Below are 27,961 nucleotides of genomic sequence, written 5' to 3' on the forward strand. Positions count from 1 at the left end.
AACCGCTTTGACCACTTCACAGCTACAACTCTGGCCCAGCCCGTCAGCACCTACCCTGGCCTCCTTTCTCCCACCTTTGTGCCTGTGTGGTATGTTTTCCACACAAAGCACCAAAAGATTTCCTAAAAAGTAAATCAGATTGTGTCACTCCATGCTTGAACCCTCCAATCACTTCATGAATCATTCAAAGTAAAAGCCTGTTCACCTACCTAGCTACCTCCTCAATGTCATCTCCCACAACCTCTCCCTCGCTCACTGCCCTGTGGAAACACTGGCTTCCTTGCTCTTCTTCAAACATGCTTCATGCATTCCCATCTCAGGACCTGCGTACCTATGTTCCACTTGACTGCAAAGCTCTTGGTAACACCATGGCTCCTTTCTCGCTCCCCCACTTCCTCCAGCCCCTAGGACAATGTTACTTTATCAAAGATAAATTTTAGTAGAGTAGCAACCTTCCTCTCGCACTCTTTTCCCTCCTTATGCTACTTTTTCTATGCATCAATTACTAACTGGAATATATTTTCTTTGTTCATTTTTCTTATTGTCTGTCATCTTTGTTTTACTCTCTGCAGTACCCTCAGCCCTTTAAACAATGTTTGACATGAACATAAAATTTATAATTAATAAAAATAATAAAAATACGTATTCATTCATTAAATGAGTTTTGTCTTTAAAAGGTTTACAACCTAGTGTAAAACTGCAGTGAGGGAAGTGAAATAGTATTTCACCTTATACATCCCCAGGGTTAAGTGTTGTGATGGAGGCATGATGATGATGCATCAGCCTCTAGGAGAAAAGGCAAACAAGTTAAATTGAGGGACTAAGGAGGGATAACCCAAGAGAGGGCTTCATTCTGAATAGACGGAAGAGTAACTGAAGAATGTTAGGAGAATCACATAGTCAGATTTGCAATTTAAATAATCACTTTGATGTCTTTGGAGGAAGAAGTACAATAAGCAATGAGTGGCAGCAGAGAAACAAGTGAGATGCAGGGATTCATGAGAGCAAGGCACATAGAACAAGTCTCAGTTTCTGACCACAGTGACCAAAATAAAGAACACAGGAGTATTTAGGAGAAGGTTGACATGTTGAGATCTACGTGAAAAAATCCAACTTTCAAACCAAGAGTGAAATTCTGGCTAATTGTTATTGTTTTTAGTTGTTTGTCTTTTGTTTGTGAATATAATTAGAATCCTCAATTTTAGAGAATTTTTAGTCCTAAGTATATACATTATTGTATATCAATACCTATGACAATGACTTCTGCAAAAGGATGAAAATCAATATGTTCTTGATATTTTGCATAACATATTTTTACCCTGTTACCTATACTTCTATGAAGACAAGAAATAACTAATACATTATAAGGAGATTAGTTGCAGTGTAGAGAACCACGCCCCATTGGCAGCTTGTCCACAAAATACAATGTTAATTTTCGAAGTGTGCATGACCAGGACAGTCGGAGAAAAGTGAAAAGTGAATTCTTCTCAAAAGTCGGCAGGAATGCCTTCCTTGAGAAAGATGTGCCATCTGGTTAAGATGGCAGCATAGGCAGACATGTCTTGCCTCCTCACACAACCACATCAAAGTTACAACTAAAGTATTGAACAACCATCACTCAGAACCATCAGAAATCAAGTTGAATGGAAGTCTGACAACTACAGAATTAAATAAACCACATCCATCCAGACTGGTAGGAGGGACAGAATTGCAGAACAGGATGGTTCCACATCCATGTGTGGTGGGTAAAATTTGGGAGTGATATCTTGGCAGCAAGGAGTCCCAGCTCCATACCAGGCCCCACAGACTAGGGTTCCAGAGCCAGGAATATAAGTCCCCACAACTTCTGGCTGCAAAAAACAGCAGGAGTTGAGTTGGTAGAAGAAACCGAAAGAGTCCCAAGCAGTTCCTCTTAAGGAACCCACACACAGACTTACTCAGACTCACTCCCTCTGAGCTCCAGCACCAGGGTAGCAGCTTGAAAGTCACCAGTGGCATACAGGGGGAAAATGAAGTGTCCCGCATCAAGGTGAGCAGATGCCATCATCCCTTTTCTGAATCGTTCCCCCACAGAGCCACAAAGCCAGATGCTGATTCTATATCTGAGACTCCATCAACCTGACTAATACTGTTTGCCCCACATGGAAATTCCCCTGAGTCTGCATCACACTCAACTTACAGACTCACTCAGACTGTTTTTTCATATGAATGGCTGGTTTTCACCCATGTTTCACAACTTCCTAAATCCTCTCAGTTTGGAGCTGACATTGGCCTGTACCACCCAGGAAACCCCAGAGCCTGTGTACTCAGTGAAAAGCTATAGATCATATCAGAGCACCACCACCCCTCCCCCACACAGTGGATCCTCCACAGACACAGAGATTGGTAGTCAGTGGTCACAGCCAGTCCTTGCAGGTGACTGGCCTGGCTAAATCCCTCCCATTGACCTGCCAACAGCAATCAAGGCTCAACTACAACAGAAGGTTGTATGCAGCCCACATGAAGGGCACATCTTGAATACCCAGCTTGGGTGATAGGGGAGGCTGTGCCATTGGACCCTCCAGGACACCTGATACATTAGGCCATGCAACCAAGACAGGGAGTCATAGTAGCTCTACCTAATACATAGAAACAAGCACAGGGAAGCTGCCAAAATGAAGACAAAGAAAAATGGCCCAAATGAAAGAACAGATCAAAACACCAGAAAAAGAACTTAACCAAAATGGAGTTGAGCAATCTATCAGTTGCAGAGTTCAAAATACTGGTTATACAGGAAGAGCTCAAGGAAGTTAGTGAGGACCTCAACAGCATAAAAAAGATCCAGTCAGAAATGAAGGATATACTAATTGAAATAAAGAATATTTACAGGGAAACAGCAGTACAGTGGATGAAGCCAACAATCAATTCAATGATTTGGAACATAAGGAAGCAAAAAAACAACCAATCAGAACAACAAGAAGAAAAAAGAATTTAAAAAATGAAGACAGTGTAAGCAGCCTATGGACAACAAACATTCCAACATTCACATCATAGGGGTGTCAGAGGGAGAAGAAAAAGAGCAAGAAATTGGAAATCTGTTTGAAAAAAATAATGAAAGAAAATGTCCCTAATTTGGTGAAGGAAATAGACATGCAAGTCCAGAAAGCACAGAGTCCCAAACAAGATGGATGCAAAGCCCACTCCAAGACACATCTACTAAAATGCCGAAGGTTACAGATAAAGAGAGAATCTTAAAAGCAGCCAAGAGAAAAGAAGTTGGTTAATTACAGGGTAGTTCCCATAAGACTGTCAGCTGATTTCTCAAAGGAAACTTTACAGGCTGGAAGGGACAGGCAAGAAATATTCAAAGTCATGAAAAACAAAGACCTACAGCTAAGATTGCTCTACCCAACAAAGCTATCATTTAGAATCAAAGGGCAGATAAAGAGCTTCCCAGACAAGAGAAAACTGAGAAAACTAAAGGAATTCATCACCAAACCATTATTATGTGAAATGTTAAAGGGACTAATTTAAGAAAAAGAAGATCAAAACTATGAACAATAAAATGGCAATAAATACATTTCTATCATCAATTGAATGTAAAAAATGATGGGAGGGGCAGTGGGGGAATGGGTGAAGAGGTGAGGAGATTAAGAAGTACAAATAGGTAGTACAGAATAACCGCGGGGATGTAAATTACAGTATAGGAAATGGAGCAGCCAAAGAGCTTATACACATGACCCATGGACATGCACGATGCTGTGGGGATTGTCTGAGGGCATGGGGGGGGTGCTAGGTGGAAGGGGACAAAAGGGGAAAAATTGGGACAGCTGTAGTAGCATAATCAATACAATATAATCAGAAGGAAAATAAAGAGAAAGTTGTAAGCAAAGTTCAGAAGATTTGCTCAGCTCCCTGTTGAATTTTGAGTCTAGTTTCTGCAAAATCCAATACCTAGCTCAGCATAGCAAAAGGAAGAGGTAACGGAAAAGAGCTAAATTTCATTTTTAAAAAAGTAAATTTGAAATAAAACAATAAATGTTGTGTTGTCTTACATTTGATGTATTAGCCTGTTCAGGTTCACTTGTTGATTCATGGAAAAATACCTGTAATACTGGAGAACGGTGGCAGCTTTTACTCTAGTTTAATAGCATGTTCCACAAAAGCCGAGGTCAGAAAGAGAATGCCATATTTCTATTACAGTTATAAAGACTTTTTATTTCTTCCATCCTTTTACAATTTTAATTTTTTAAATTGAAGTGACTTGCACATATCTCAAATTATTTTTGAAATAGAAGCGCCTGTAATGAAAAGCACAAGCTTACCACTGTTGCCCCTGACTCCTCGTCTAACACTAAATCCTGCTCATTTGTGACAATACTCTTTAAATGATTAGGTTTCTTATTCCAAGGGTTACTTCTATGTCCATTTCAATATTAGACATGATCTATTGACACCCTATTATCACAGATAAAGATTTAGCTTTCTTACAACAGACACCTCTCCTCTCCGTATAGCTGTTAACTTTCATAACTGATGTTACCTTTATATCCTTAAATATTACATTTAGGTATCCATATATTGTTCCAACAAATATAGGTGGTATTATTTTTTTATGCTTATAATCAAATTGTAAATGTAAAAACAGCTTATTTTTGTAATAAACATCAGTGCTATACTGATGTTTGTAAAATATTTTGAATCTTTCTGGTAAGATTTCTAATACAGGAACTCCTAGTAGTCAGGTGTCTTTTTTTTTTTTTTTTTTTTGCCAACCTAGGAAAATAGAAAGGTTTAGCCTTTCTTGACCTGACTGCTGAATTGTGTTGGTCCTTTTCAATGATGCCACCTTCTCCATAATAGGTTTGCTCTTCTGATGTTCTAATAGTAATGCTGCTGGAAATTCATGGTTGAGTTTTTCTAGAGCAGGGTTTGACAAACTATGGCCCACAGACCAGATTACCTGTTTGGGGGGACACGGCCATACCCATTTGTCTACTTATTACCTATAGCTGCTCTTGTGCTGAAACTGTTTAATTAAGCGTTGTAACACAGTGGGAATTTTCCACAAACCTCAAATATTTATAATCTGGCCACTGGTGGAAAAAGCTTGCCACCCCCCGCCCTGGACGGCTTCAATACATCCACACAGCCACACGAGCAGCTGCTGTCTTGCTTCCATTGGACTTCTGCACGGGTCTCATCCTTTCTCCTGGTCACTTAACTAATTTGAAGCCATGATTTCCTGTAACCCATGATCTTCCTCTCTCTCGATTTACCTTCTTCATTTTGCTGAAACAAATCCTCCATTGACTTTCTAAGAGTGGAAAGTTTGCAGACTAATTCCATTTTCTAGGCATTTTTATATCCTAAAATGTCTTTTTAATAACTAAAATAAATTGAGCATAGAATTGTAAGTTAAAATTATTTTCCCCTCTGAATTATAAAGGCATTGCTCTCCTGTCTTTTAGCGGGCAACACTCCTGATACCCACTGAAACGCCTGGAGGATTCTACCCTGGAGCTGCGTGTTAATGCGGCACACACGGAGGCTCTTTTAATCTGGAGATGCTTGCTCTTTGATCATCTTTAGCATTATTTCTGTGCAGTGTCCTCACCCGAGTTCTTTTTAATTCCCTCTGGAATTTCTACTGGTCATTTATGGAACCCCCTGGATTGAGGTTTTACTATTTTAAACTTTTAACTCGTATTTGTTGTTTGGATTTGTTCTTTGTAAACGCAGATTTGTTCTATCTTATAGCAGATCTCCTCAACTATATCTATCAATGTTCCAAGACTTTGGGTATTTTTTCCACCATCATTTTAGTTTTCTGTTAGCTCTCTAATTTTCTTCTTTATTTCTTTCATCATCCAGATCTTTCTTGATAGATTAAGTACCTTTTCACACACCATTGCTGTGTATTTTAGTTTCCTTCTTTCTGCGGCTTTTTTTTTGTTTTTTCCTCTCTTTCCTTTGAGGACTCTTTTCTCATGTCTGGTGATCCTTGGCTTGTCATTCACATTCACAAGTGAGGCATCGATTGGAGGCTCTGCGTGAGCATGCAGGCATGTCTACAGCCAGCATCACTTTGAGTGGTGAGTCTGTTTTCTTAGAGATACTCAGATGTCAATATGTAGTTTATATTTTCCCCGGAAACATTTATTTTTCTCTGTAGACAGTAATCTTCTGATATTTTATAGGAATTAGGAGTCAACTCTTCCTAGTAAAACTTTCAAACTATAGCCATGCTCTTTTGGGGGACACACGCCTCACTTTTGTCCTTTGCGATGACAGGTGCATCTAAGCCAGGAGTCCATCTATGGTTTCACCTTCAATGTTATTTTGTAATAGTTTCAGGTGTGTAACATAGTAGTTAGACAATCTACTATGTACTTTGTATATACTTTACAAAATGTTCCTCCAATATTTCCAGTACCCACCTGGTACCACACAGTTATTACGATATTATTGACTATTTTTCCTACGCTGCACTTTATATCCCCTGTGACTATTTTACAACTACCATTGTTAATTCGTAATCCCTTCACATTTTGCATGCAGTCCCCCAACCTCCCTCTCCTGTGGCAACTACCAGCCTGTTTTCTGTATCTATGAGTCTGTTTCAGTTGTGTTTATTTTGTTCTTTAGATTCCACATATAAATCAAATCATATGGCATTTGTCTTTTGCTGACTTATTTCACTGAGCATAATACCCTCTAGGCCCATGATGCTGTCACAAATGGTAAGATTTCATTTTCTTTTGTGGAAGAATAATATTTCATTGTATATATGCACCATAGCTTTCTTATCCACTCATCTATTGATGGGCACTTGGGTTGCTTCCATAGCTTGGATTCTGTAAATAATGCTGCATTGAACATAGGTGTGCTTATGTATATTCTTTTGAATTAGTATTTCAGGTGTTTTTTATATATATATATATTCCCAGAAGTGGAATCACTGGGTCATAAGGCAATTCTATTTTTTTAATTTTTTGAGGAAGCTTCATATTGTTTTACCCATGGATTATTTTTAATGTAAATAAATAACTCAGGTTATTTTAGTATAAACTAGAAAATCCCTCAAACTAAATAACAATGATAAAACTACACCTTAAAACTTATGAGAGACAACTAGTGTAATACTTTACAGGTAAATATATAGCTTTAAATTGCCTATTTTACAAACGAAGAACTACTAAAAATTAATGAGTCAAGCATCTAACTTATTTTTGAAAATAGAAATAGAATAATCACAAATAATGTAGAAGTGAGATAGTAAAGCAATATTAAAACCAATAAAATAGAAAACAAAATAGCAAAATTAAATGTTTTAATTTACATTTTCCTTTATCACATGTAGAGTGTGAAAAACCAAAGAAAATAGACATAAGTAAAAGTTAAATTACCAATCAGTGAGTAAACAATAGTTTCTCTCTCTATATATATAGATACATAATAGTACTTTTATTGTTTTTTACTTGTGGTTTTTTTTTAGTATTTTATTCCCACCCCACTACCTCCTATCCTTCAGCAGCCATCAACTTGTTCTGTATGTCTACGGTTCTATTTCTGTTTTGTTTTCTTTATTCCCTTACATTTTTTAGATCTCACATATAAGTGAGATTATACAGTATGTGTCTTTTTCTGACTTATTTCACTTAACATAATATCCTCTGGGTCCTGCCATATGGTCACAAATGGTAAGATTTCATTCTTATTTATTGCTATATAATGGTACGTTCTGTGTGTGTGTGTACATCACATCTTTTTTATCCATTCACCTACTGATGGACATCTAGGTTGCTCTCATATCTTGGCTATTACTAGTAATGCTGCAATGAACATGGAGATGTGTCTTTCAATCATATGGCAACTCTACCTTTATTCTTTGAGGAATCTCTATACTGTGGCTACACTAGTTTACAATCCCACCCACAGTTTAAGAGGGTTCCTTTATCTGTACATCCTCAACAGCGTTGGTCATTTGTTGTTTATTGATAATAGCCATTCTGACAGGTGTGAGGTGAGATCTCACACTGTGGATTTAATACACATTTCTCTGATGATTTGTGATGTTGAGCAACTTTTCGTATGTCTGCTGGCCATCTGTGTGTCCCCTTGGGAGAAATGTACACTCAGGTCCTTTGCCTATTTTTTCATTGTGTTGTTTGGTTTTTTGGTATTAAGTTGTATGTGTTCTTTATCTGTCTTAGATATTAACCCATTATCAGTACATCATTCGGGAATATCTTCTCCCATTTAGTATGTTTTGGGGGGGGTGCATCACATCTTTTTTATCCATTCAGCTACTGATGGACATCTAGGTTGCTTTCATATCTTCAAATATTAACAAAATTATAAAACTCTGACCAAATAGACTAAGAAAGATATAAGATATATGTAAACAACATTACAGATTTAAAAAGAAAAGATATAATTACTAAGAAAACAAATAGGTTTTGTTTTCAAAACCTAAGAGGTTGCTGGTTCCATCCCTGATCAGGGCATGTATGGGAAGCAACTGATCTAAGTTTCTCTCTCTCTCTCCCCACCCCCTTCTTCTCTCTCTAAAATCAATAAAAGCAACTGATCTAAGTTTCTCTCTCTCTCTCCCCACCCCCTTCTTCTCTCTCTAAAATCAATAAAAACATATCCTCTGGTGAGGATTAAAAATAATAATAATAATAATAATAATAATAATAAACTGCATATGCCATAATAGTAACTGAATATAAAAGGATATTAAATACATACAGAAAAATACTATATAGAGTGATTATAACTTTATGAATAAAAAATATAAACTTTACACTTAGGAAATAGATTAGAATGATATACACCAAATGAGATTGTATTCTACTTATTCAGCTTATGTATGATTTCTTTTCTTTCGTGTTTTGCTCTAGTAAATTTTCTCATTTTAACATCACTGAATTTAGGTTACTTTTTATAACTGACAGCATTCCCAGTTTAACTGGCAGCAGTATTTTCTTCCTAGTAGTACAAACAATAATTGTTTATGTTGCAATATAAAATTCAGTGAAAAACAATATTTTTAATAAATACAATAATAAAGCATAAATTTTTTTAAAGATAAAAAATATGTCTTTTGAAAGACAAAATTAACTGGATAAAATTTTACTTAAAATAATGTTTACATTAGTGAAAATAGCATTTTAACATGAAAGCAAATTTTTAATGTTTATTTTATTAGAACTTCTGCCTTTAACTATCCCTTAAGAATATATAAAATCAAATTAAAATGTCTACAATCCTGAATTATGGTTTAATTTAAAGAGGTGTTAGCGATTTTCTATGCAGATTTTCTTTAAGATAAAATAATCTAATATTACAGTTTTATTTATAAACCTCTAGTATATTAAAGTTATGCAAAGTCTTTATTGCTATTAAAGACTTGCCTAATATCATTTTCAATAGTGATTCAGGACACTCATTTGTTTTGTTCATCAAAATAATTACCTACGTATTTCTGGAAAGATGCTTTTTCTCTTGTTTTCAAAACCATGTGACCACTGCAGCTGACAGTCCACTGAGCTTCTCTTAGTCCTGCTAGCCCAAGCACAAGCCCTCCACTTTGAACCCTGGCCATTCCATTGCCTGACCAGAGTCCGAAGTATTTTATCTGTGCTACTGTAGAGTTCACACATACTGGGGGAGTGATATTCTCCCCTGGTTGCTCTCTCAGAGAACAGTTTGAAAATATTAACTGGATATTTTAACACAGAGAGTTAAATACTGATGAAAGCTGTCTATTGTGAGGACTTCTGTCCAGCCATGCATTCAGTAAGCATTACCCATGGATTCACTATGATAGACAGTGGGGATTAAAACTAGGAGGAAATCCCTATGCTCAAATTTTCACAGTGTAGTGGGAGAGATACATCAACAAAAACTCAACTAATAAGAGAAGTGCTGTCACTAGAACAATGAAAAAGGGGCATATTGGAGAGTAATAAGAAATTATGCTTAAAAGGAGAATATCACCCAGCCTAAAGTGGAAACTAGTATTTGAGAACTCACTCTGTCCCAAGCCCTGTGTTCAGAGCCATTGTGTACTATCTACCACAAATTCGTGGCTTACAAACACACATACAACAAATAAAGTATTTTACAGTTCTGGAAGTCAGAAGTCCAAAAATCAGTCTCGGACGGTTAAAGTCAGGGTGCTGGCAGTGCTGATTCAACCTGGGCCCTTCAGAGAAGATGCTGTTTCCTCATGTTTTCTAGCTTTTAAACATTGCCTGCATTCCTTGGCGCATGTTCCCTTTTCCATAGTCACAGCCAGCAGTGTGGCATCTTCGAACCTCTCTCTCCCTCCCCTCCCCTCCCCTCCCACTCCCCTTCCCCTCCCCTCCTCCTCCCCCTCCCCCTCTGTTTCCATCATCTCACTGCCTTCTCTGTCTGTCCCTCATGCCTCCCTCTTACAAGAACCCATGTGATTACATTGGGCCCACCTGGATCATCCAGGGCACTCACATGTCAAGATCATTAACTCAATACATCTGTAAAGTCCTTTTTGCTATACAGGCACACCTCATTTTATTGTGCTTCACTTTATTGCACTTCACAGGTGTGTTTTTTTCAAACTGAAGGCGAAACCCTCCACTAGCAAAAAGATTACAGCTTGCTTTATTGTGATACTTGTGTTATTACAGTAGATTGGAACTGAACCTGCAATATCTCCAACATATGCTTGTATAAGGTAACACATTCACAGATTATGTGCATTAGAATGTGGACACATTTGGAGAGCCAGTATTCAACCAACCAGAGCTACTAAATGAATTAAGGTATGGAGAAGGGAAAGCGGGTTGTAAGAGATTTGATGGACTGAATTGTGCCCCCCCACCACCAAATTCACATGCTAGAGCCATAACCCCAATGTGACTGTATTTGGAAAGAGGGACTCTAGGTTTTAATTAGGGTTAAATGAGGTCATAAATGTGGGGTCCTAACCTGATAGGATGGGTGTCTTTATATGAAAAGGAAGAAATCTCCCTCTCTCTCTCTCTCTCTCTCTGGCTTCACTAGAGAAAAGCTATGTGAGGACAGTGAGAAGGTGGGTGGCTGGCTGCAAGTCAGGAAGAGGGCTCTCCCCAGGAAGTGAATCAGCTGACACCTTGATCTTGGACTTCCCAGGCTACAGAACTATGAGAAATTAAAGTTCTGTTGTTTAAGCTACCCAGTCAATGACATTTTTTCACAGCAGCCCCAGCCAATTAGTATAGAAGATGGTAAGTCTGGAGTTCAAGAGAGAAGTTTGAACTACAAGTGCAGATTTGGAACTTAGCCTAAAGACAGTTAAGTAGTTGCTGGTAATGAAAGACATTTCCCCTAAATAGTATGTATACTGAAAAGGGATGTAGCTGAGCAAAGAACCATACATTTCTAGCAACACTACTATCCAGCATAGAATGCTCAAGAGCCTGATTGTAGGAGAGGAGAGACTGGCAGACTATTGAACTGGTCCTAAGATTCATTTGTGTTAGTGGAGAGGTGGGGAGGGGGGACAAGTGCAGGGAAGGTTTGGCCAAATAGCAAGTGGAATTTCATGGTAAAAATAACAGAAGCTGTCAGGAAGAGCTGGGTACTTTTCTTTCTTAACTCTGTAAAATGGATAATTACATTTTACAGGCAAGGAAACTGAGATGCAAAGACATTGAGTAAGTTTGTCTGGGTCAGAGAGATTTTTTAATTATATTTTGTTTCTAATGTGATTCTTCTGATGGCAGAGAAGAGAATCAATTTTGACAGAACATCAAGCAGTGTTTTGAAATGCAAATATTCTTTCGTCTAAAGAGAAGCCCTTTCAATATACCTTAAGGCAAGAAAGCAGGTGGTACGAGAAGCCACCTGGTAGAGGCTGATACACTGAATTTAAAGTGTTCTAGAGGTAGAAGTATCAGTGAGTTTGAAAAGTCAAAATATTACAAAGAAGAGTATTCAATCAGTAAGTAACGCACTGGACTTTATGATATAAGATTCAGGGAAAGTTTTAACATCCTTCAGGACAGTGTTCTATTTGGGGATGTATTTAAAGAATAGAACCTTGCCTAAAAAAGAAAAAGAGAAGATTTAATGTTTGGAATGTGGTATGGGGAAAATGAATATGTTCCTTACTCACTTGAAGAAACCCTTACCCATCTTTTTTTGTAACAATGTTAAAAAAAAAAAAAAAACCTCATTCTCAGATCTTAAAGAAATCCTGCTCCCTAGCATAGACTTTAAAGAAACTAGAAATGTCTCTTCAGGTCCTTTACCCATTTTTCAATTGGATTGTCTGTCTTTATGGAGTTGAGTTGTGTAAGTTGTTTATATACTTTGGAAATTAAGCCCTAATCAAATGTGTCATTGGCAAACATGTTCTTCCATACAGTGGGTTCCCTTTCCATTTTGTTGATGGTTTCCATTGCTCTGCAGAAGCCTTTTAGTTTGATGTAGTCCCATTTGTTTATTTTTCTGTTTGATTCCCTTACCCCAGGAGACATATCACCAAAAATATTGCTACGAGAGATGTCTGAGATTTTATCGCCTATATTTTCTTCTAGGACTTTTATGGTTTCATGACTTACAGTTAAGTCTTTTATCCATTTTGAGTTTATTCTTGTGTGTGGTATAAGTTGGTGGTCTGGTTTCATTTTCTTACTTGGGGCCATGGGTGCACAAGGCAGTGTGCAGATGGTGTGTTACTGAGTTGTACGCTTGAAACCTGTATGGTTTTGCTAACCAAAGTCACCCCAATAAATTCAACTCTAAAAATAACCTAGAAATGGAGAATAAATTATATATTTAGCACATCTTTTGTGGTATCAGTACTTTTTAAATGACTCAGTGGTTACGTGAAACTTTCCTAAGACTCAAAAAGCTTTGCAAATATTTATACATTAACCTTTAGCTCGTAAGAAATAGATGGGTGGTAGGTATTTAACCCACCCACAGTGATACTAAAGAAGGAAAAAGTAATGTGACTCTCTCTAATGCTACAAAACAAAATACATAGCAGTGAAGCCAGAAATAGAAGCCCTAACCTCTAAGAACCTGTCCTCTTTCATGTCATCGTTTAATCCTTCTGCTAACAAGTCTGGTTAAACATGAGAGATCTTGCATCGTGTTGATCTTTTCTGTGAAGTTGAATCAGAAGCATTCAAATATCATTCCAAAAGATGTGAGATTGTAAGTTCTCTAAAAAACGTTGTTCTCTTTCATTTGTAGAAGGGATGCTATGCATCGGGAAGAAATCAGAAAGAATTAGTCATAAGGATTCTGATAGTTCATCCTTGAATGACAGACAGTGAATGCGATTGGCTGACCCTCCCAATAGCGTTAATAACAATGGAAATTACCTAAAGACCTCAAGAGACAAATGTATCCCTCTATAGCTGAATTAAAAGTCCGTTATATGTTTGTCGTCTGTCTCTTGTTCATTAACTCTTTATTTACATGATGCTTATATTAAAGTATGCAAATATTAAAGAGTTGTTTGCATGTACTCGACACTGTGGATATGACGGAAAATAGACACAGTCAAGGCCCAGGCCTTCATGACTTAAATCAGCGATTTTCAATGTTTTTCATCTCCTAGCACACATAAACTAATTAAAATTCTGCAGCACACCAAAAAATGTATTATATTTTGCCTATCTGACAAAAAATTGGTATATTTTGATTAAATCAGACTGAATGGCTATTTTTCTGTTGGCTGATGTCATTTTTTTTATTTGACAATCTAAGGGAAAAGAGGTCAGTGCCCCTGGCTAAATAATCATGTGTTGCATGTTTTAAAGATTCTTGTGGCACAGCAGTATGCCATGGCACACGAGTTCAAAACCACTGACTGAGATGATGGTTGACAGGGTCAGAGGAAGTGTTGAAATGCAGCAGTAATTAATAAATGAGTAAATTAATTAAAAATGAATTTCAAAGATAATTTCAAATAGTCAAGTGTTGTAAAGTAAATACAGGGTGGGCAAGAAGTAGGTTTATAGTTGTATCCACTTTCAAATACAATAATGAATAAATAATAATACAACTGTAGTGAGTACATGTAACAGTTTAATCTGTATTATTTATTTATTCATTATTGTATTAAAAAATGGATACAACTGTAAACGTACTTTTGCCCCACCCTGTATGTTATACTAATATTCTCAAGCCAAAGATCCCAGGAACACACTATAGTTTAAAAAAGTTGGGTTCAGCAAGAAAATCACGCAGAATCGGTCATGGTAGTGTGTGTCCATAAAAAGGTGTTAGGTGAATCCTATTATAGGGTTTGGGCTTTGTTTGGGTGGATTGGGAGAGGGGTCTGCTCTAGGTTAAATGCTATTAGGAGGCGGATGCAATTCTGTGACCGTGTATCTGTTTGTATTGCCTCCAATCCACCCTGTTGTTGAGGGAGGGATTCCCACCATAGCATTATGGGAGAGTGAATGCACAGCTCACTACAGTAGACAGATGAGATTGACAGATATTTCCTAATTATATATATTCACAGCCCAGGAGGAGGAGGACACCACATGCCACACAGGGCCACACAGGGTTGCACTTGGGAACCGAGTGAACAACCAGGTGAACAACCAGGAGCTTAGGAAGGCAGCTTTATGGTATCAAGAGGGTAAGGTACCCCTTGTACCCTTAGGAGGATGTGATTGGCTTGTTTGAATCTTTCCACAGGCTGGCAGGAGAGTGAAACCTACTACTCAGGGGACAGGGGGAACTGTTATCTGATCCCTTTGATAAGGAGTGTTGTTTGGCTAGAGGATCTTATCTGTGGGGGCAGAGTGGGGAGGAGAATCTGCTAACGCCATTAGAGACCCTCCCAGTTTCCCCCAAATATCAAAGCAGCACCTAATACTGGGTCTTAATGTTAGTGGGACTTCAACCATACTATCCTTTTATTAAGATTCCTTTCCTTTTTGTTATTGTTGCATTTTTTTTCATTGCCTTACCTCCACAATCACTACACTGCGGTCCATGTCCATGAGTCCTTTTATCTTTTTGCTCAATCCCTCCACCCCCAAACTTCCCCCCATAGCTGTCACCTTGCTCTCTACATATGAGTCTGTCTCTCTTTTCCTTGTTAGTTCAGTTTGTTCATTAGATGCCACGTATGAGGGAGATCATACAGTATTTGTCTTTCTCTGACTGGCTTATTTCATTTAGCATAGTGTTCTCCAGGTCCATCCATGCTGTTGCAAAGGGTAGAATTTTTTTCTTTTTTTACGGCCCACATATCACCTCACACCTGTCAGAATGGCTATCATCAACAAATCAACAAACAACAAGTGCTGGCGAGGATGTGGAGAAAGGGAAACCCTTTTGCACTGTTGGTGGGAATGCAGACTGGTACAACCACTGTGGAAAGCAGTATGGAGATACCTCAAAAATTTAAAAATGGATCTGTCTTATTATCGAGCAATTCCACTTCTGTGAATTTATCCAAAGAAACCCAAAACATTAATTCAAAAGAACATAAGTACCCCTATGTTTATTGAAGCATTATTCACAATCACCAAGATATGGAAGCAGCCCAAGTGTCTATCAATAAATGAGTGGATAAAACAACAATGGAATTCTACTCAGCCATAACCACAGTATCTTAATTAACCATATCTAGAGAAAGGGGACACTGAAACAAGGGTGAGGTGATAATTGGTAAAGGAGTAGCAGTCACTCATTTTAGCCAAGAGAGGACAGGGTATTTAGTAGTTTCAGCACTGCGACCTTGCCTTTGTCCATGCTTAGGTAAAATTATGCAGTGGACTTCCTCTGTCTGATTCTATCATGGTCTCAGTATAACCTTGTTAAGGTTGCTCTAATGTCTGATGGGAGAAAAATATAGCCAAGCTCTGAGAGCAAGGCCAGCTTCTCACTGTAGAGCTGGTATTCTTTTCTTTCTCATTTGGAGAGACCTGATGGTAGTGAGAGCCTAAATCGGATGGTTTGATCAGAGAAAGTTTTCTGAAGGAGAGACCTCAAATCTTAGCCTCTACTGCTAAGAAGCAGCCATCCACATAGAGGGTGGAGACAAGGGAGGAAGAAGGAAAGCTCGTGGACAGCATTCCCATGAGATGGAAGCAGCAAGTATGAAGAAAGGAAACACCTCATTACACTTGGGAGCCATGTCCCTCACTGCCTCCACCATCCTAACCCCCACTTTTTGTTTGATTATATAGGCTTATATGGAAAATTCAATACTAATTGATATTTTAATATGACTCTTAATATAATACAATAAAATTGCTTGTCCAGAAAGGTTTTTGCACCAGGGAGATAGATGGAGCTTTTAGCCATCTATCAGTGGCAGAAGATTAATCATCCTAGATAAAATTTTCTTTGTTTGCTTGAAACTAGCTAGACTATAGTGTTTTCTTTCTGGACCATCTAATACACAACATATTTGAGCTAGGTCTCCATTTTCATTTTATCGTGAAAGATTCCTAGTATATGATTTTATCATTCCATCCACCTGTGCATATCCAGTTGATGTGTTTGAACACTATGTAATAGTTGATTTAAAGACACCATTGTTACCAACTGAAAATTTAGCATACTAAAACCCAAAACATTAACAATGATAAACCTCTCAGACAGCAGAGAATAGTGGTTATAAGCAAGAGCTCCGGAGCCAAACTGCCTGGGTTCAAATTACAGTTACAGCCACTTTCTACTTACGCCACTGTGGGCCAATTACTTAGCTCGTGTGCCTCCGTTTTCCCATCAGTAAAGTGGGGATAATATTGGTCCCCACCTCAAAGGTTTGTTGTTGAGATTAAAATATATATTTAGTTTGTAGACCTCACTCATGATAAGCAGTACAAAAGTGCTTTACTTTTGCTAATAATGATGACAAGACATTGAAAAACAAAAAGATGTAGTTAATACCATATTCCTGTAGTCAGTGAATTAATGATGAACTAACCAGTATATATAAACACTAACAGATCTTATTGAGGAGTTGTTTATCTTACGGTAATACAGAGGGCATCCTCTCTTCTACAAGGGCAATCATATGATGGATCAGTTTTTGGCACCATCTGAAAGTATACACGTAATCTAAAATATGTTTTCCCTCTCTGCCTGGTATATCCGATACTTCTGGGCCTACCACAGATTGGGGTTTTTATACATTTTGTGACTGAATTTTTTAGATTTTGCCTTAAGAATGTGCCAGGGGTATCTGATCTTTAAGTGTGGCAGCCAGATTTAGTGTCACTAAAATAAGCGTGGAAGGAACCCAACACACTAATTCGAAAGAACATAAGCACCCCTGGCTCATTGCAGCATTATTTATAATCCCCAAGAAATGGTAGCAGCCTAAGTGTCCATCAATAGATGAGTAGATAAAACAACTATGGGACATTTACACGCTGTAATACTACTTGGCCGTAAAAAAAGAAGAAAATTTAACCCTTTGCAACAGTATGGATGGCCCTGAAGAACATTATACTATGTGAAATAAGCCAGTCTGAGAAAGACAAATGCCATATGATTTCATTCATATGTGGAATCTAATGAACAAATTGAACTAACAAGGAAAATGGGGACAGACTCATAGATGGAGAGCTGGATGACAGCTAATGCAGGGGACAGGTAAGGGAGTGGTGGGATTGAGCAAAAAGCAAAAAGGACTGATGGACATGGACAACAGTGTGGTGATTTCTGGGAGGAGAGGGATATAAGTGTTCTAAAAGGTAATGGAAAAATACAATAAAGATTAAATAAAAATAAAGTAATTAAAAATAACTAAATAAATAAAATGTATAACTTTTTAAAAATATATATTTTATTAATTATGCCATTACAGTTGTCCCATCATTCTCCCTTTATTCTCCTCTGCCCCACACCCCCTCCACCCTCATCCCCCACCCTTAGTTCATGTCCACAGGTCATAGGTATAAGTTCTTTGGCTTCTGAACTTCCTATACTATTCTTAACCTCCCCCTGTCTATTTTGTACCTACCACTTATGCTTCTTATTCCCTGTAACTTTACCCCCATTCTACCTCCTCCCCTCCCTACAGATAACCCTCCGTGTTATCTCCATTTCTGTGATTCTGTCCCTGTTCTAGTTGTTTGCTTACTTTGTTTTGTTTTTAGGTTCCATTGTTGATAGTTGGTTAGTTTGTCGTCATTTTACTATTCATAGTTTTGATCATCTTCTTTTCTTTAGATAAGTCCCTTTAACATTTCATATAATAAGGGCTTGCTGATGATGAACTCCTTTAACTTGACCTTATCTGGGAAGCACTTTATCTGCCCTCCCATTCTAAATGATAGCTTTGCTGGATAAAGTAATCTTGGATGTAGGTCCTTGCCTTTCATGACTTCAAATACTTCTTTCCAGCCCCTTCTTGCCTGTAAGGTTTCTTTTGAGAAATCAGCTGATAGTCTTATGGGAATTCCATTCTGGGTAAATGTCTCCTTTTCTCTTGCTGCTTTTAATATTCTCTCCTTCTCTTTCATCTTCGGTGATGTAATTATGATGTACCTTGGTGTGTGTTTCCTTGGGTCCAACTTCTTTGGGACTCTCTGAGCTTCCTGGACTTCCTGAAAGTCTATTTCCTTTGCCAGATTGGGGAAGTTCTCCATTATTTTTTCAAATACATTTTCAATTTCTTGCTCTTCCTTTTCTCTTCCTGGCACCACTATGATTTGGATGTTGGAACATTTAAAGTTGTCCCAGAGGTTCCCAAGCCTCTCCTCATATTTTTGAATTCTTGTTTTTTCATCCTGTTCTGGTTGAATGTTTATTTCTTCCTTCTGGTTCAAACCATTGATTTGAGACCCAGTTTCCTTCCTGTCACTGTTGGTCCCCTGTGCATTTTCCTTTAATTCACTTTTCATAGAATTCACTCTTTCCTCTATTTTGCAACCTTATTCAACTATTTCTGTGAGCACCCTGATTACCAGTGTTTTGAACTCTGTATCTGATAGGTTGGCTATCTCTTCATCGTTTAGTTGTATTTTTTCTGGAGCTTTGATCTGTTCTTTTATTTGGACCATGATTTTTGTCTCATCATGCCTGTTACATAGTAAGGGGTGGAACTTTAGGTATTTGCCAGGGCGACCCAGGTTGCTGTGTTGTGGCACTGTATGTGGGGGAGGGGTGGGAGAGGGAATAGAGCCACATACTGGGCTCTTGGTGGGCTTTCAGTAACTTTCTCTGCTACCCGCAAGCAAATTGGGCCCTTCTGGGGCTGATTCCAGCGTGACCGGGTTTGTGTATGTTCTAGGACCCTGTCGATCTCTCTAAGTAACTCTCCTGTGAGGCTGGGAGTTTCTCCCACTGCCTCAACCCCCCACAGGTGTTTTCAGTCAGAGGCTTTGAGGCTTTATTTCCCCACACTAGAACCCGGGGTTGCTCATCTGTCTCTCCCCCCAGCTGTTCCTCCTGGTTTATCCTCATGCAATTGCAGGACTGCCTGGTCCACCAGCTGCCACCTGGCCTGGTCCTAAAGCCGCTGCCTTGTTGTGCATCCTTTCCATCTGGCTGCCTGTCTCCGCCCCTCCTACCGGTCTGGATGAAGGTTTCTCCTTTAACTCCTTGGTTGTCCGACTTCCATACAGTTGAATTTTCTGTCAATTCTGGTTGTTTTTTGGTTTTGGTTATACAGTGTATCTACCTACATTTCCATCTTGGCCAGAAAATGTGTGATAACAACTTGATCATGAAAAGCTTGGCATGAAGAAAACACCTGCCTGATGTCAATAAGATACATGAATTCCAGGCAAAAGAAAATTACCTCTATGCCTGTCTTGATAAAATACTAACAGAGTTCTCTATTTATTTCATTATACTTAAAAGTTTATTTGAATTACTATGAAATGTTAACAGAAAATCATTTGGATTATGGGGTCCTGGCAGGTGAAGACTTTTAAAATACTGTTGAATCATTACATGTACTAACAGATTTATTAAGGCAACATAAAAAATGGAATGAAAACAGTTCTTTTGTGCTAGATATTTATTACAACAAGTCAGAGTGATCTGAGATGGAATTCAAAGGTCTTAGTAGGCATGGTTGTTTTGGACATGACTGTTTTGGACATTCCTTTTCTCTAAGGTTCGGAGCCTTAATTGAAAATTGTTGAAAATTTTATCAATTGCCATTTTTTTATGTCCAAGAGAAAATACCATATGCATTGAACTTAGGGACCACCACATTCTGTGGTCCCTAAGTGAGTGGTTTTTGTTTGCTCATTTGTTTGTTTACTATATACAGAATAAACTCTCTTATTAGACTGCTTTCTATTTCTAACAAACGTGTTTACACATAATTTAGGAAGCAAAATTTTAGCCTGTTTCTTCCTACTTATTTTCTACTTAAAAAATGATAACTATCTACACCAAAAGGTAGTTAATTTCCATGTGTAGTCAGTACTTTTTAAAATATTTTATTTATTTATTTTTAGAGAGAGGGGAAGGGAAGGAGAAAGAGAGGTAGAGAAAGATCAATGTGTGAAAGAAACATCAGTTGCCTCTCACACAACCCCAACTGGAGACCCTTGAGTCAACCCAGGCATGTGCCCCGACTGGGAATCAAACCCGTGACCTTTCAGATTGCAGGCTGGCACTCAATCCACTGAGCCACACTAGCCAGAGTGATAGTCAACATTTAGTTGACTGCAATGAAATGGTGCAAAAAAAAATGTATAATTGAAATCTATAGTACTGCAAAAATTTAATTTGATCCTCTACACTTAAACTTTCATTGAATCAAACTATTGGCCAAACCTGTTAATAAACCAACTGAAGGTATTTCAATATTCATTCCTTTCACTCTTCCAGGATTTGTATAACTTAAAGCACATGAATAGGACTTTACATTTTATAAGCATTTTCACATATATTTTCACTTTTGATCTGTCCAATATCCTTATAAAGCCCTGGCTGGTGTGGCTCTGTGGATTGAGTGCCAGCCTACAAACCAAAGGGTGGCTGGTTCGATTCACAGTCAGGCACATGCCTGGGTTTTGGGCCAGGCCCCCAGTAGGCATCCACACATTGATGTTTCTCTCGTCTCTTTCTCCCTCCTTTCCCCTCTGTTTAAAAATAAATAAATAAAATCTTAAAAAAAAATAAATCCTTATAGGGAAGGGATATTATAGAATTATAGAAGGTTTTATTTTCTCCACGGTATATATGAATAAATTGGGGGTCAATCATCATATTCATAAGTAAATGCAGGTAATTGGCCCTATTTACAAGATAATTTAAGTCTTGAATTTCAAGCTTTATTGAATTCAATGTGTTCCACTGAGAAAGCCTCTGACCTTTTCCACAATAACCCCCTTGTCAGCCTTGTATCTTTACAGCCTCATGTCCATGTCATTCTTTTTACTCTTTGTGATATTTGAATCTTTGTCTTCACTTCCCTCACTCCTTTCATAAACCCCTTTCTGCAATGTTTCTGCTTTTCTTGAATATCCAAATCGTACCCATCATTCAAGGCCCAGCAAAGCTTATACCTCCTCCAGGAAGTCTTCCAGCTCTCACCATTCTTACTTAATTTGGCTTTTGCAAAGATTGATTCTTACATTCTTAAATTGTTTCATTTTATGTTTATCAAACTCTCCTACTAAACTATAAACCCCCAAGAACAGAGACCAAGTCTTATACTTCTTTGAAATTCACAGCGCCCTAGCACTGGATATATATGTAGTAAATTCACAATAAGTATTTGGCAATTACTTAATCTGTCCAGTGGAGCCTGTCCATTGCTGAACTTACTGTATTTGGATTCCAAACATGTGACTTATAATTTACCCTGTGGGATTACTTATTATAGTTGAGTGTAGTGTGGTATTTTCAATATGGTCATATACAAATTGACCCTAGCATTGATTTCCAATGGCAGCAAAGACCAGGCATATGGCCTACAGGATCAATTTGACTACATAGGCCTGATGAATTCCCAGAATAGAGCAGACATTGACCCACATATCGGTGTTGAGAACATGAACAAGAGACATTATACAGTGATTGCTTTTCCACAGAATTACATTAACATTACCCATTTGGCTATTCATAATTTCTCAGCAGATCAGGAACATCTATCGAAGTTAGCTCTGTGGCACAACATATGAAAGTGCATTCTGCTATTTATTATAGATGATGCTGATCAAAAATATTGTCATTACAAATTTAATTTTAAGAAAGAAATCTCCATGTGAAAATGACACTTGAGAGTCATTACATTAAAAAGCAAAAAGTGGGTACTGTATGACAACTCAGTTCTTCTGGAATACAAGTATTCCCTTTAAACTAATAACTATTTTTGCTCATATTTTAAGGAGAATTTGGAGAAGTCTGCAGTGGGCGTTTGAAGACACCAGGGAAAAGGGAGATCCCAGTTGCCATCAAAACTTTGAAAGGCGGCCACATGGATCGGCAAAGAAGAGATTTTCTAAGAGAAGCTAGTATCATGGGGCAGTTTGACCACCCAAATATTATTCGGCTAGAAGGTGTTGTCACAAAAAGTAAGTACTGATTTCTTTAATTACTTATTTTGTGTATTTATCTCAGTTCCTTTTATTTTGAAAAAAAGCTTAATAGTAATACTATAGCCATTAAGGAGATAATTTAATTCAGATATTATCTTCTGATATCACCTCTCAGAGTGTTGATATTAGGCTATGACATTATCAGAGTTTGCACTGGTCACCAAACAGCTTTGAAATGGTATTTACTACCTATAAATTATTTGCTAATTTAACTTGAAGTAATGAATCAAGAGTAAAGAACTATTTATATTTTTTTCTCATTGGTATAAGCTATTCCCTTTTTCTAAAGCTGCCTAACTTTCAGTATTAGTAGAAGAAACAGTTTAAGTATTTTGGGTCATTAAAGTAAAACACTTCTGTTTGGAAGTAAATTGCATATGCAATTATGGAATGCTTTATCTGAAGTAAACTTTTAAACCAGAGGTTCTGTGTGGAACCTATCTACATAAATACCATTAGAACTAAATTATTTTAATTGATATAAAATAAAAATAGGACTACAATTTCTGAAATAAAAAGTCTGTTTTTAATAGAAATAGGTGGGATGAAAGCCACTCCTTTGAAAAGAAGGTTTTTTTAATCCACGATTAATCATATTTCTAAGAAATATATTGCTATATATTCACTTTTATTTGAATAATCATAGGTCATAAAACATAACTATATTTCTCATTTTATTCACTGATGAATATAACATATAAAACCTAATATAGAATGACATTTAAAAAAACAAAAAACAATTTAAATCTTCAGAGGCATTTTTCTTTCATAAAACTGAAATTTCTTTGAAAATCATTTATATGAAATTGAAATTTTATGTCATATTTGGAGCAGAAAAGTATAAAAATTTACTAGCTGTATAATTGACTGTATGTCTGAAACACCTAAACCCTTCTCACAAGTGTCCACCTTGCTGCCCAGTGGGAGCAGATCACTAACAGCCGAGGTAGTTTGGAGGACTCGAAGAGTTCATCGATGATAGCTGTTGCAGTGGGCTGTTACTTTAATCACCTTAGTGGAGCCTGCAGGTACTCATGCCCTTGTGTTTTTCTCTCCCACATTGACTCTGAGCTTGTCAATGTGACCGGCCTTGGCCAATGAGACAGTAACAAGTGTGGTACAATGGAGGGTATCTTACACATTTGCATGTTGGAGGTAGTCCTCTTTCAAAACTCCTTCCTGTAACCCAGCGTTCAATGCTAAGCAAAGCCAGTCCACATGGTGAGGATATGTGCAGTACTGCAAAGAGGAGGAGGACTGAGGCTTTCCAGTTGGCAGCTCTATCTGAGCTCCCAGCAGAGTCAGCACCAAGAGCCAGCCTTATGATGAACCATCTCAGACACTGTCCCCCACCGCCGACCACCACCAGATGCTGCAACTGCAGTTGACATCTTGTACAACAAAAAATCACCCCCCTCAGTTTAGTCAACCCATAAAATCATGAGAAATAATAAAATGGTCATTTAAAGCCACTGAGTAGTTAATTACACAACTATAGCTAATCAAACAGGTGAACCCCAGTTAGAATGCTGTTCTAGCCACTTGTGTAACTTTGGGTAAATTTTTTAACACCTCTACTCTTTATTCCACATCTATAAAATAGGGACAGAGTAACTTCTACTCCATAGGAATGCTGTAAGGATTACATTTGTATTACGTGTATGAAGCCTTTAGCAATAGCATGTGGCTCACAGTAAGCCACTTTACACGGTAGGCACCATTGGCACGCCGGGCCAGGCACTTTACACACACAGTTTGCCATTTCATTTTCCCAGCAGCTCTCCTGAGTATCCGTATCCACTGAATCTCAGGTTATTGAACCTTCGGAAGTGCCTCTAACTCATTGTGAGTAGCACGGCTCGTGTTCGAGCTGAAGTCTATCTGCCTCTAAAACCCATGGGCTTTTTGTGTGTTTAATATTTGTTTTTGCTACCATCACAGTGAATGTCCTCATTTTACACTTTATTTATCTTGTCTGAATTAACTAACACTACATAAATGATTTGATATTACTTTTTTCAATATATTAATTTTTAAAATAAGGAAAATATTTATGTGAGTAAAAGAATAAATTACCTCTAAAATGTAGAATTTAGGAAGATTAGAATGTAGCTGTGCCACAATGCCTACCAAAGATTATAATCTAAAAGAGAGGAAATATCGTAACATGTTAATCATTTCCTTTATAGTTTCTGACTTCCTTGTTATTAATTTAGCATGAGTATTTCAAGTTATTTCTTTTGTTTTATATCTCTCTGGGAGGAAAAGATAAATATAAGGTTGGGTTATAAATCTTTGCAAAGCATTTAAAATAACAATTTAAGTATGATATTGAATTCTTTTTATGTGTATTTATGCATGAAACATCTGGAAGTGAGTGTCCAACAATAAATTCAAAGACTGAAAAGTATCTGATATTTATCTTCTCCTTTGATAAATCACATTATGTGACTTTTTCATGCATTCCTATGTGTTTTATTTACATGTTGTAAAAACATGAAAGTATATGAAAAGAAAAAAGATTTATTGTCCCTATGAAGTAGTAGGAATTCTTTATTCTAAATCAACTGAATAGGTTTAATAAGATTGCCTATGGCACTTGCCTGCCAGTTTGAAATACTCAGTTTATTTCACATAAACATGCAAACAACCAACACAGTTATTACATCTTTAACAATCTTGTCTAAAAGTGGTACCAGTGACATCAACACAGCCAAATTTATAATGATCCCAAAGTTAAGGTCCTTGTCCCATTTCAAGAAAGAAAGAAAGAAAGAAAGAAAGAAAGAAAGAAAGAAAGAAAGAAAGAAAGGAAAGGAAGGAAAGGAAGGAAAGGAAGGAAGGAAAGAAAGGAAGGAAAGAAAGGAAGGAAGAAAGGAAGGAAGAAAGGAAGGAAGAAAGGAAGGAAGAAAGGAAGGAAGAAAGGAAGAAAGAAAGAAAGAAAGAAAGAAAAGAAAGAAAAGAAAGAAAAGAAAGAGAGAGAAAGGTGAAGGGGATAAAAAAAGAAAAAACAATTGAGAAAGGATAGACTCAAAACGCTTTTGAGTGGCAATACCATAGTTTTAATTTGCATGAGTGAGCCCCATATAAGGATGTTGCAGTGTTGCAGGGTGGGTGGTGGAGATAGCGAAAGTAATACTTCCCATAGAGATAAGTGGGCATATTTATACTGTTACTTTCTTGACTCCAGTACTATGGGATTTTAGGAGAAAGGCAATAAATAAATAAATGCTTCATTCCCATAAATACATGGTAATTATTCCAGGATTGCCCTTCAGTAGCTAAGGGATAGCTAGCAATTAATGCTCCCTAAGGGCTATCATATTGCGCAGAACATAATATTGACAAAGATAAACATATAACATAGGTTCATACGGTCATGTTAATAGAGTACCCTGGGGTTCTGAGAAATAAGTGCACAGACTCTCAGTTGAAACTAATGCAAAATCATAGATCAAAATCTTCATCAGATCCTTTTATAAGTTCTTAATGTGCAAACTTTTATCTTATTGTATAGGTTTTATCTGTGAGAGACATATCACAAAGTTCTTTGGAAAACTTTTACTCTTTCACATTTTTGCATATAACTACTTTTATTTTAAACTTGAAAGTTAAATAATTAAAACCTGTATTATACAAAAAGTGTATCTGATAAAAGTTAAACCTATTTATTTGATACACATTACAATTTCATTAACCTGTTAAAATACAACTGATATGAAAGAAGATTAATCAAGCTAAATCCTGTGCTTAGACATACTTTTTTTCCAAGAACAGATAGAAACCATCAGTTAGAGGATAGACTCATAGCCATTAGCAGCATGGAGATTAGTGATTTATAACAGGGAATGTCTCATGAACCACATAGCCAAAAGAGAAACTGCTAACTTCTGTAAAAATATAAGAATTGGCTGTGCAGTTTGAAAAGATGATGGAAGAACCAAAAGGAGAGGTAATGAAGTGCCTGTATCCCAGATTAGAAGGTTATTACTAAATTTAGATAGACTGACTCAAATATGTAAATTGTAAGTCTAGTAAGAAGGAACAGAAGCCAGTCAGGATAGCAAACAAATTCCCAAACATAACGTCATTTCATCATAGAACATTCCTAAAGGCTCTGTGGGGTGTTACAGAAAGTGTAACACAAAGTGCTGTGCCTGCTCAAAGCCTTTAAAAGTACTCCGAAGCTTGCTGGGTCCCTTCTAGATGGCTTTGATGCCACATGGATTCAAAGTCAGGGAGTCCATTCAGTCCAGTTAAGTACATTGTACATTAAATGTGCAAGGACTGCCTCTCTGGTCCCACAATTACATTCTATTTCTCAAGTAGTACATTACCCCACTAATGTGACACCTGCCCCTCCACTGGGTTGTCACTTCCCTCTGCTAGCCACAAGGACATGGGCAAATCACTCAGCATGTTTAGGCCTCAATTTTTTCCTCTGCACAAAGGATTAAAAAGTGCATATAGGACTATAAAACAATAAGAATCAAATCTAGCTCTAATATTTTAATATTTTATTCCTTTGCCAAAAGAAGAGAATCAAGACGTTTGTGAGGGAAATTTGTGTCAGTGATAGTTTATCACCCACCTCCAGCTTCAGGCTCTTCATCTAAGAAGAGTAAGGTGGAGAGGTTCTGGAAGACTCAAAAAGTGTCTTCAGTAAGGTTTTTATTCTGACCATCTGTAAAATAGAAAAGGATAGGTAAAATTTTCCTGTAAGCAAAATCATTTTGTAGGGGGTAAATTATTCTACAAAACTGATTCTAATGAAATAAATTAGACAGTGGTTTTTCCTCTGGAATTCAGCTACCCTGCTAGCTAAGGATGGTTAAGAGTTTTGTTTCATTTTATTCTCCAAGTAACAGTTACTGAGCACCTTCAGGTGTTAGATACTATTGCTGATTAAAACCTAGAGATACAGAAAAGAAGGCGTCAGTGCCCACCCACCGAGAAGCTCCTTTGTTGCAGACAGTCCCCTGAGAACATCAAATAAGTAAGCTACTATTTCCCAATATGGTGTGTGGCATGTACTATATTGGATACAATTACTCATTAATTTATTCATGTATTTATTCAGCAAATGTTTATTGGGTGCCCACTATTCTAGTCACTTGTAATTTTGTATTAAAAAAGTGCTTCTGGGACCTCATCAAAATAAAAAGCTTCTGCATCGCTAAAGAAAACAGCATTAAAATAAAAAGACAACCAACAGTATGGGAAAACATATTTGCCAATGATACCTCAGACAAGGGTCTGATCTCCAAAATATATAAAGAACTCACACGACTCCACTCCAGGAAGACAAACAACCCAATTAAAAAATGGGCAAAGGACTTGAACAGACACTTCTCCAAGGAGGACATACAGAGGGCCAGAGACATATGAAAAGATGCTCAGCATCACTAGCCATCAGAGAGATGCAAATTAAAACCACAATGAGGTACCATCTC

At 37.4% G+C, this 27,961-nt stretch overlaps 1 protein-coding gene across 2 annotated transcripts in view; it reads left to right on the plus strand.

Moving 5' to 3' along the window:
• Positions 1–27,961, plus strand: part of EPHA6 (EPH receptor A6) — an 876,611-nt gene that overhangs the window by 603,562 nt on the left and 245,088 nt on the right. For both annotated transcript variants that reach the window (XM_053918286.1, XM_053918285.1), the window contains exon 11: positions 22,299–22,484. In XM_053918286.1, coding sequence (XP_053774261.1) covers positions 22,299–22,484 — 186 coding nt within the window. The remainder of the gene's footprint in view (positions 1–22,298; positions 22,485–27,961) is intronic.

This window comes from Desmodus rotundus, chromosome 2, assembly GCF_022682495.2.
Source record: "Desmodus rotundus isolate HL8 chromosome 2, HLdesRot8A.1, whole genome shotgun sequence".
NCBI classification, from domain to species: Eukaryota; Metazoa; Chordata; class Mammalia; order Chiroptera; family Phyllostomidae; genus Desmodus; species Desmodus rotundus.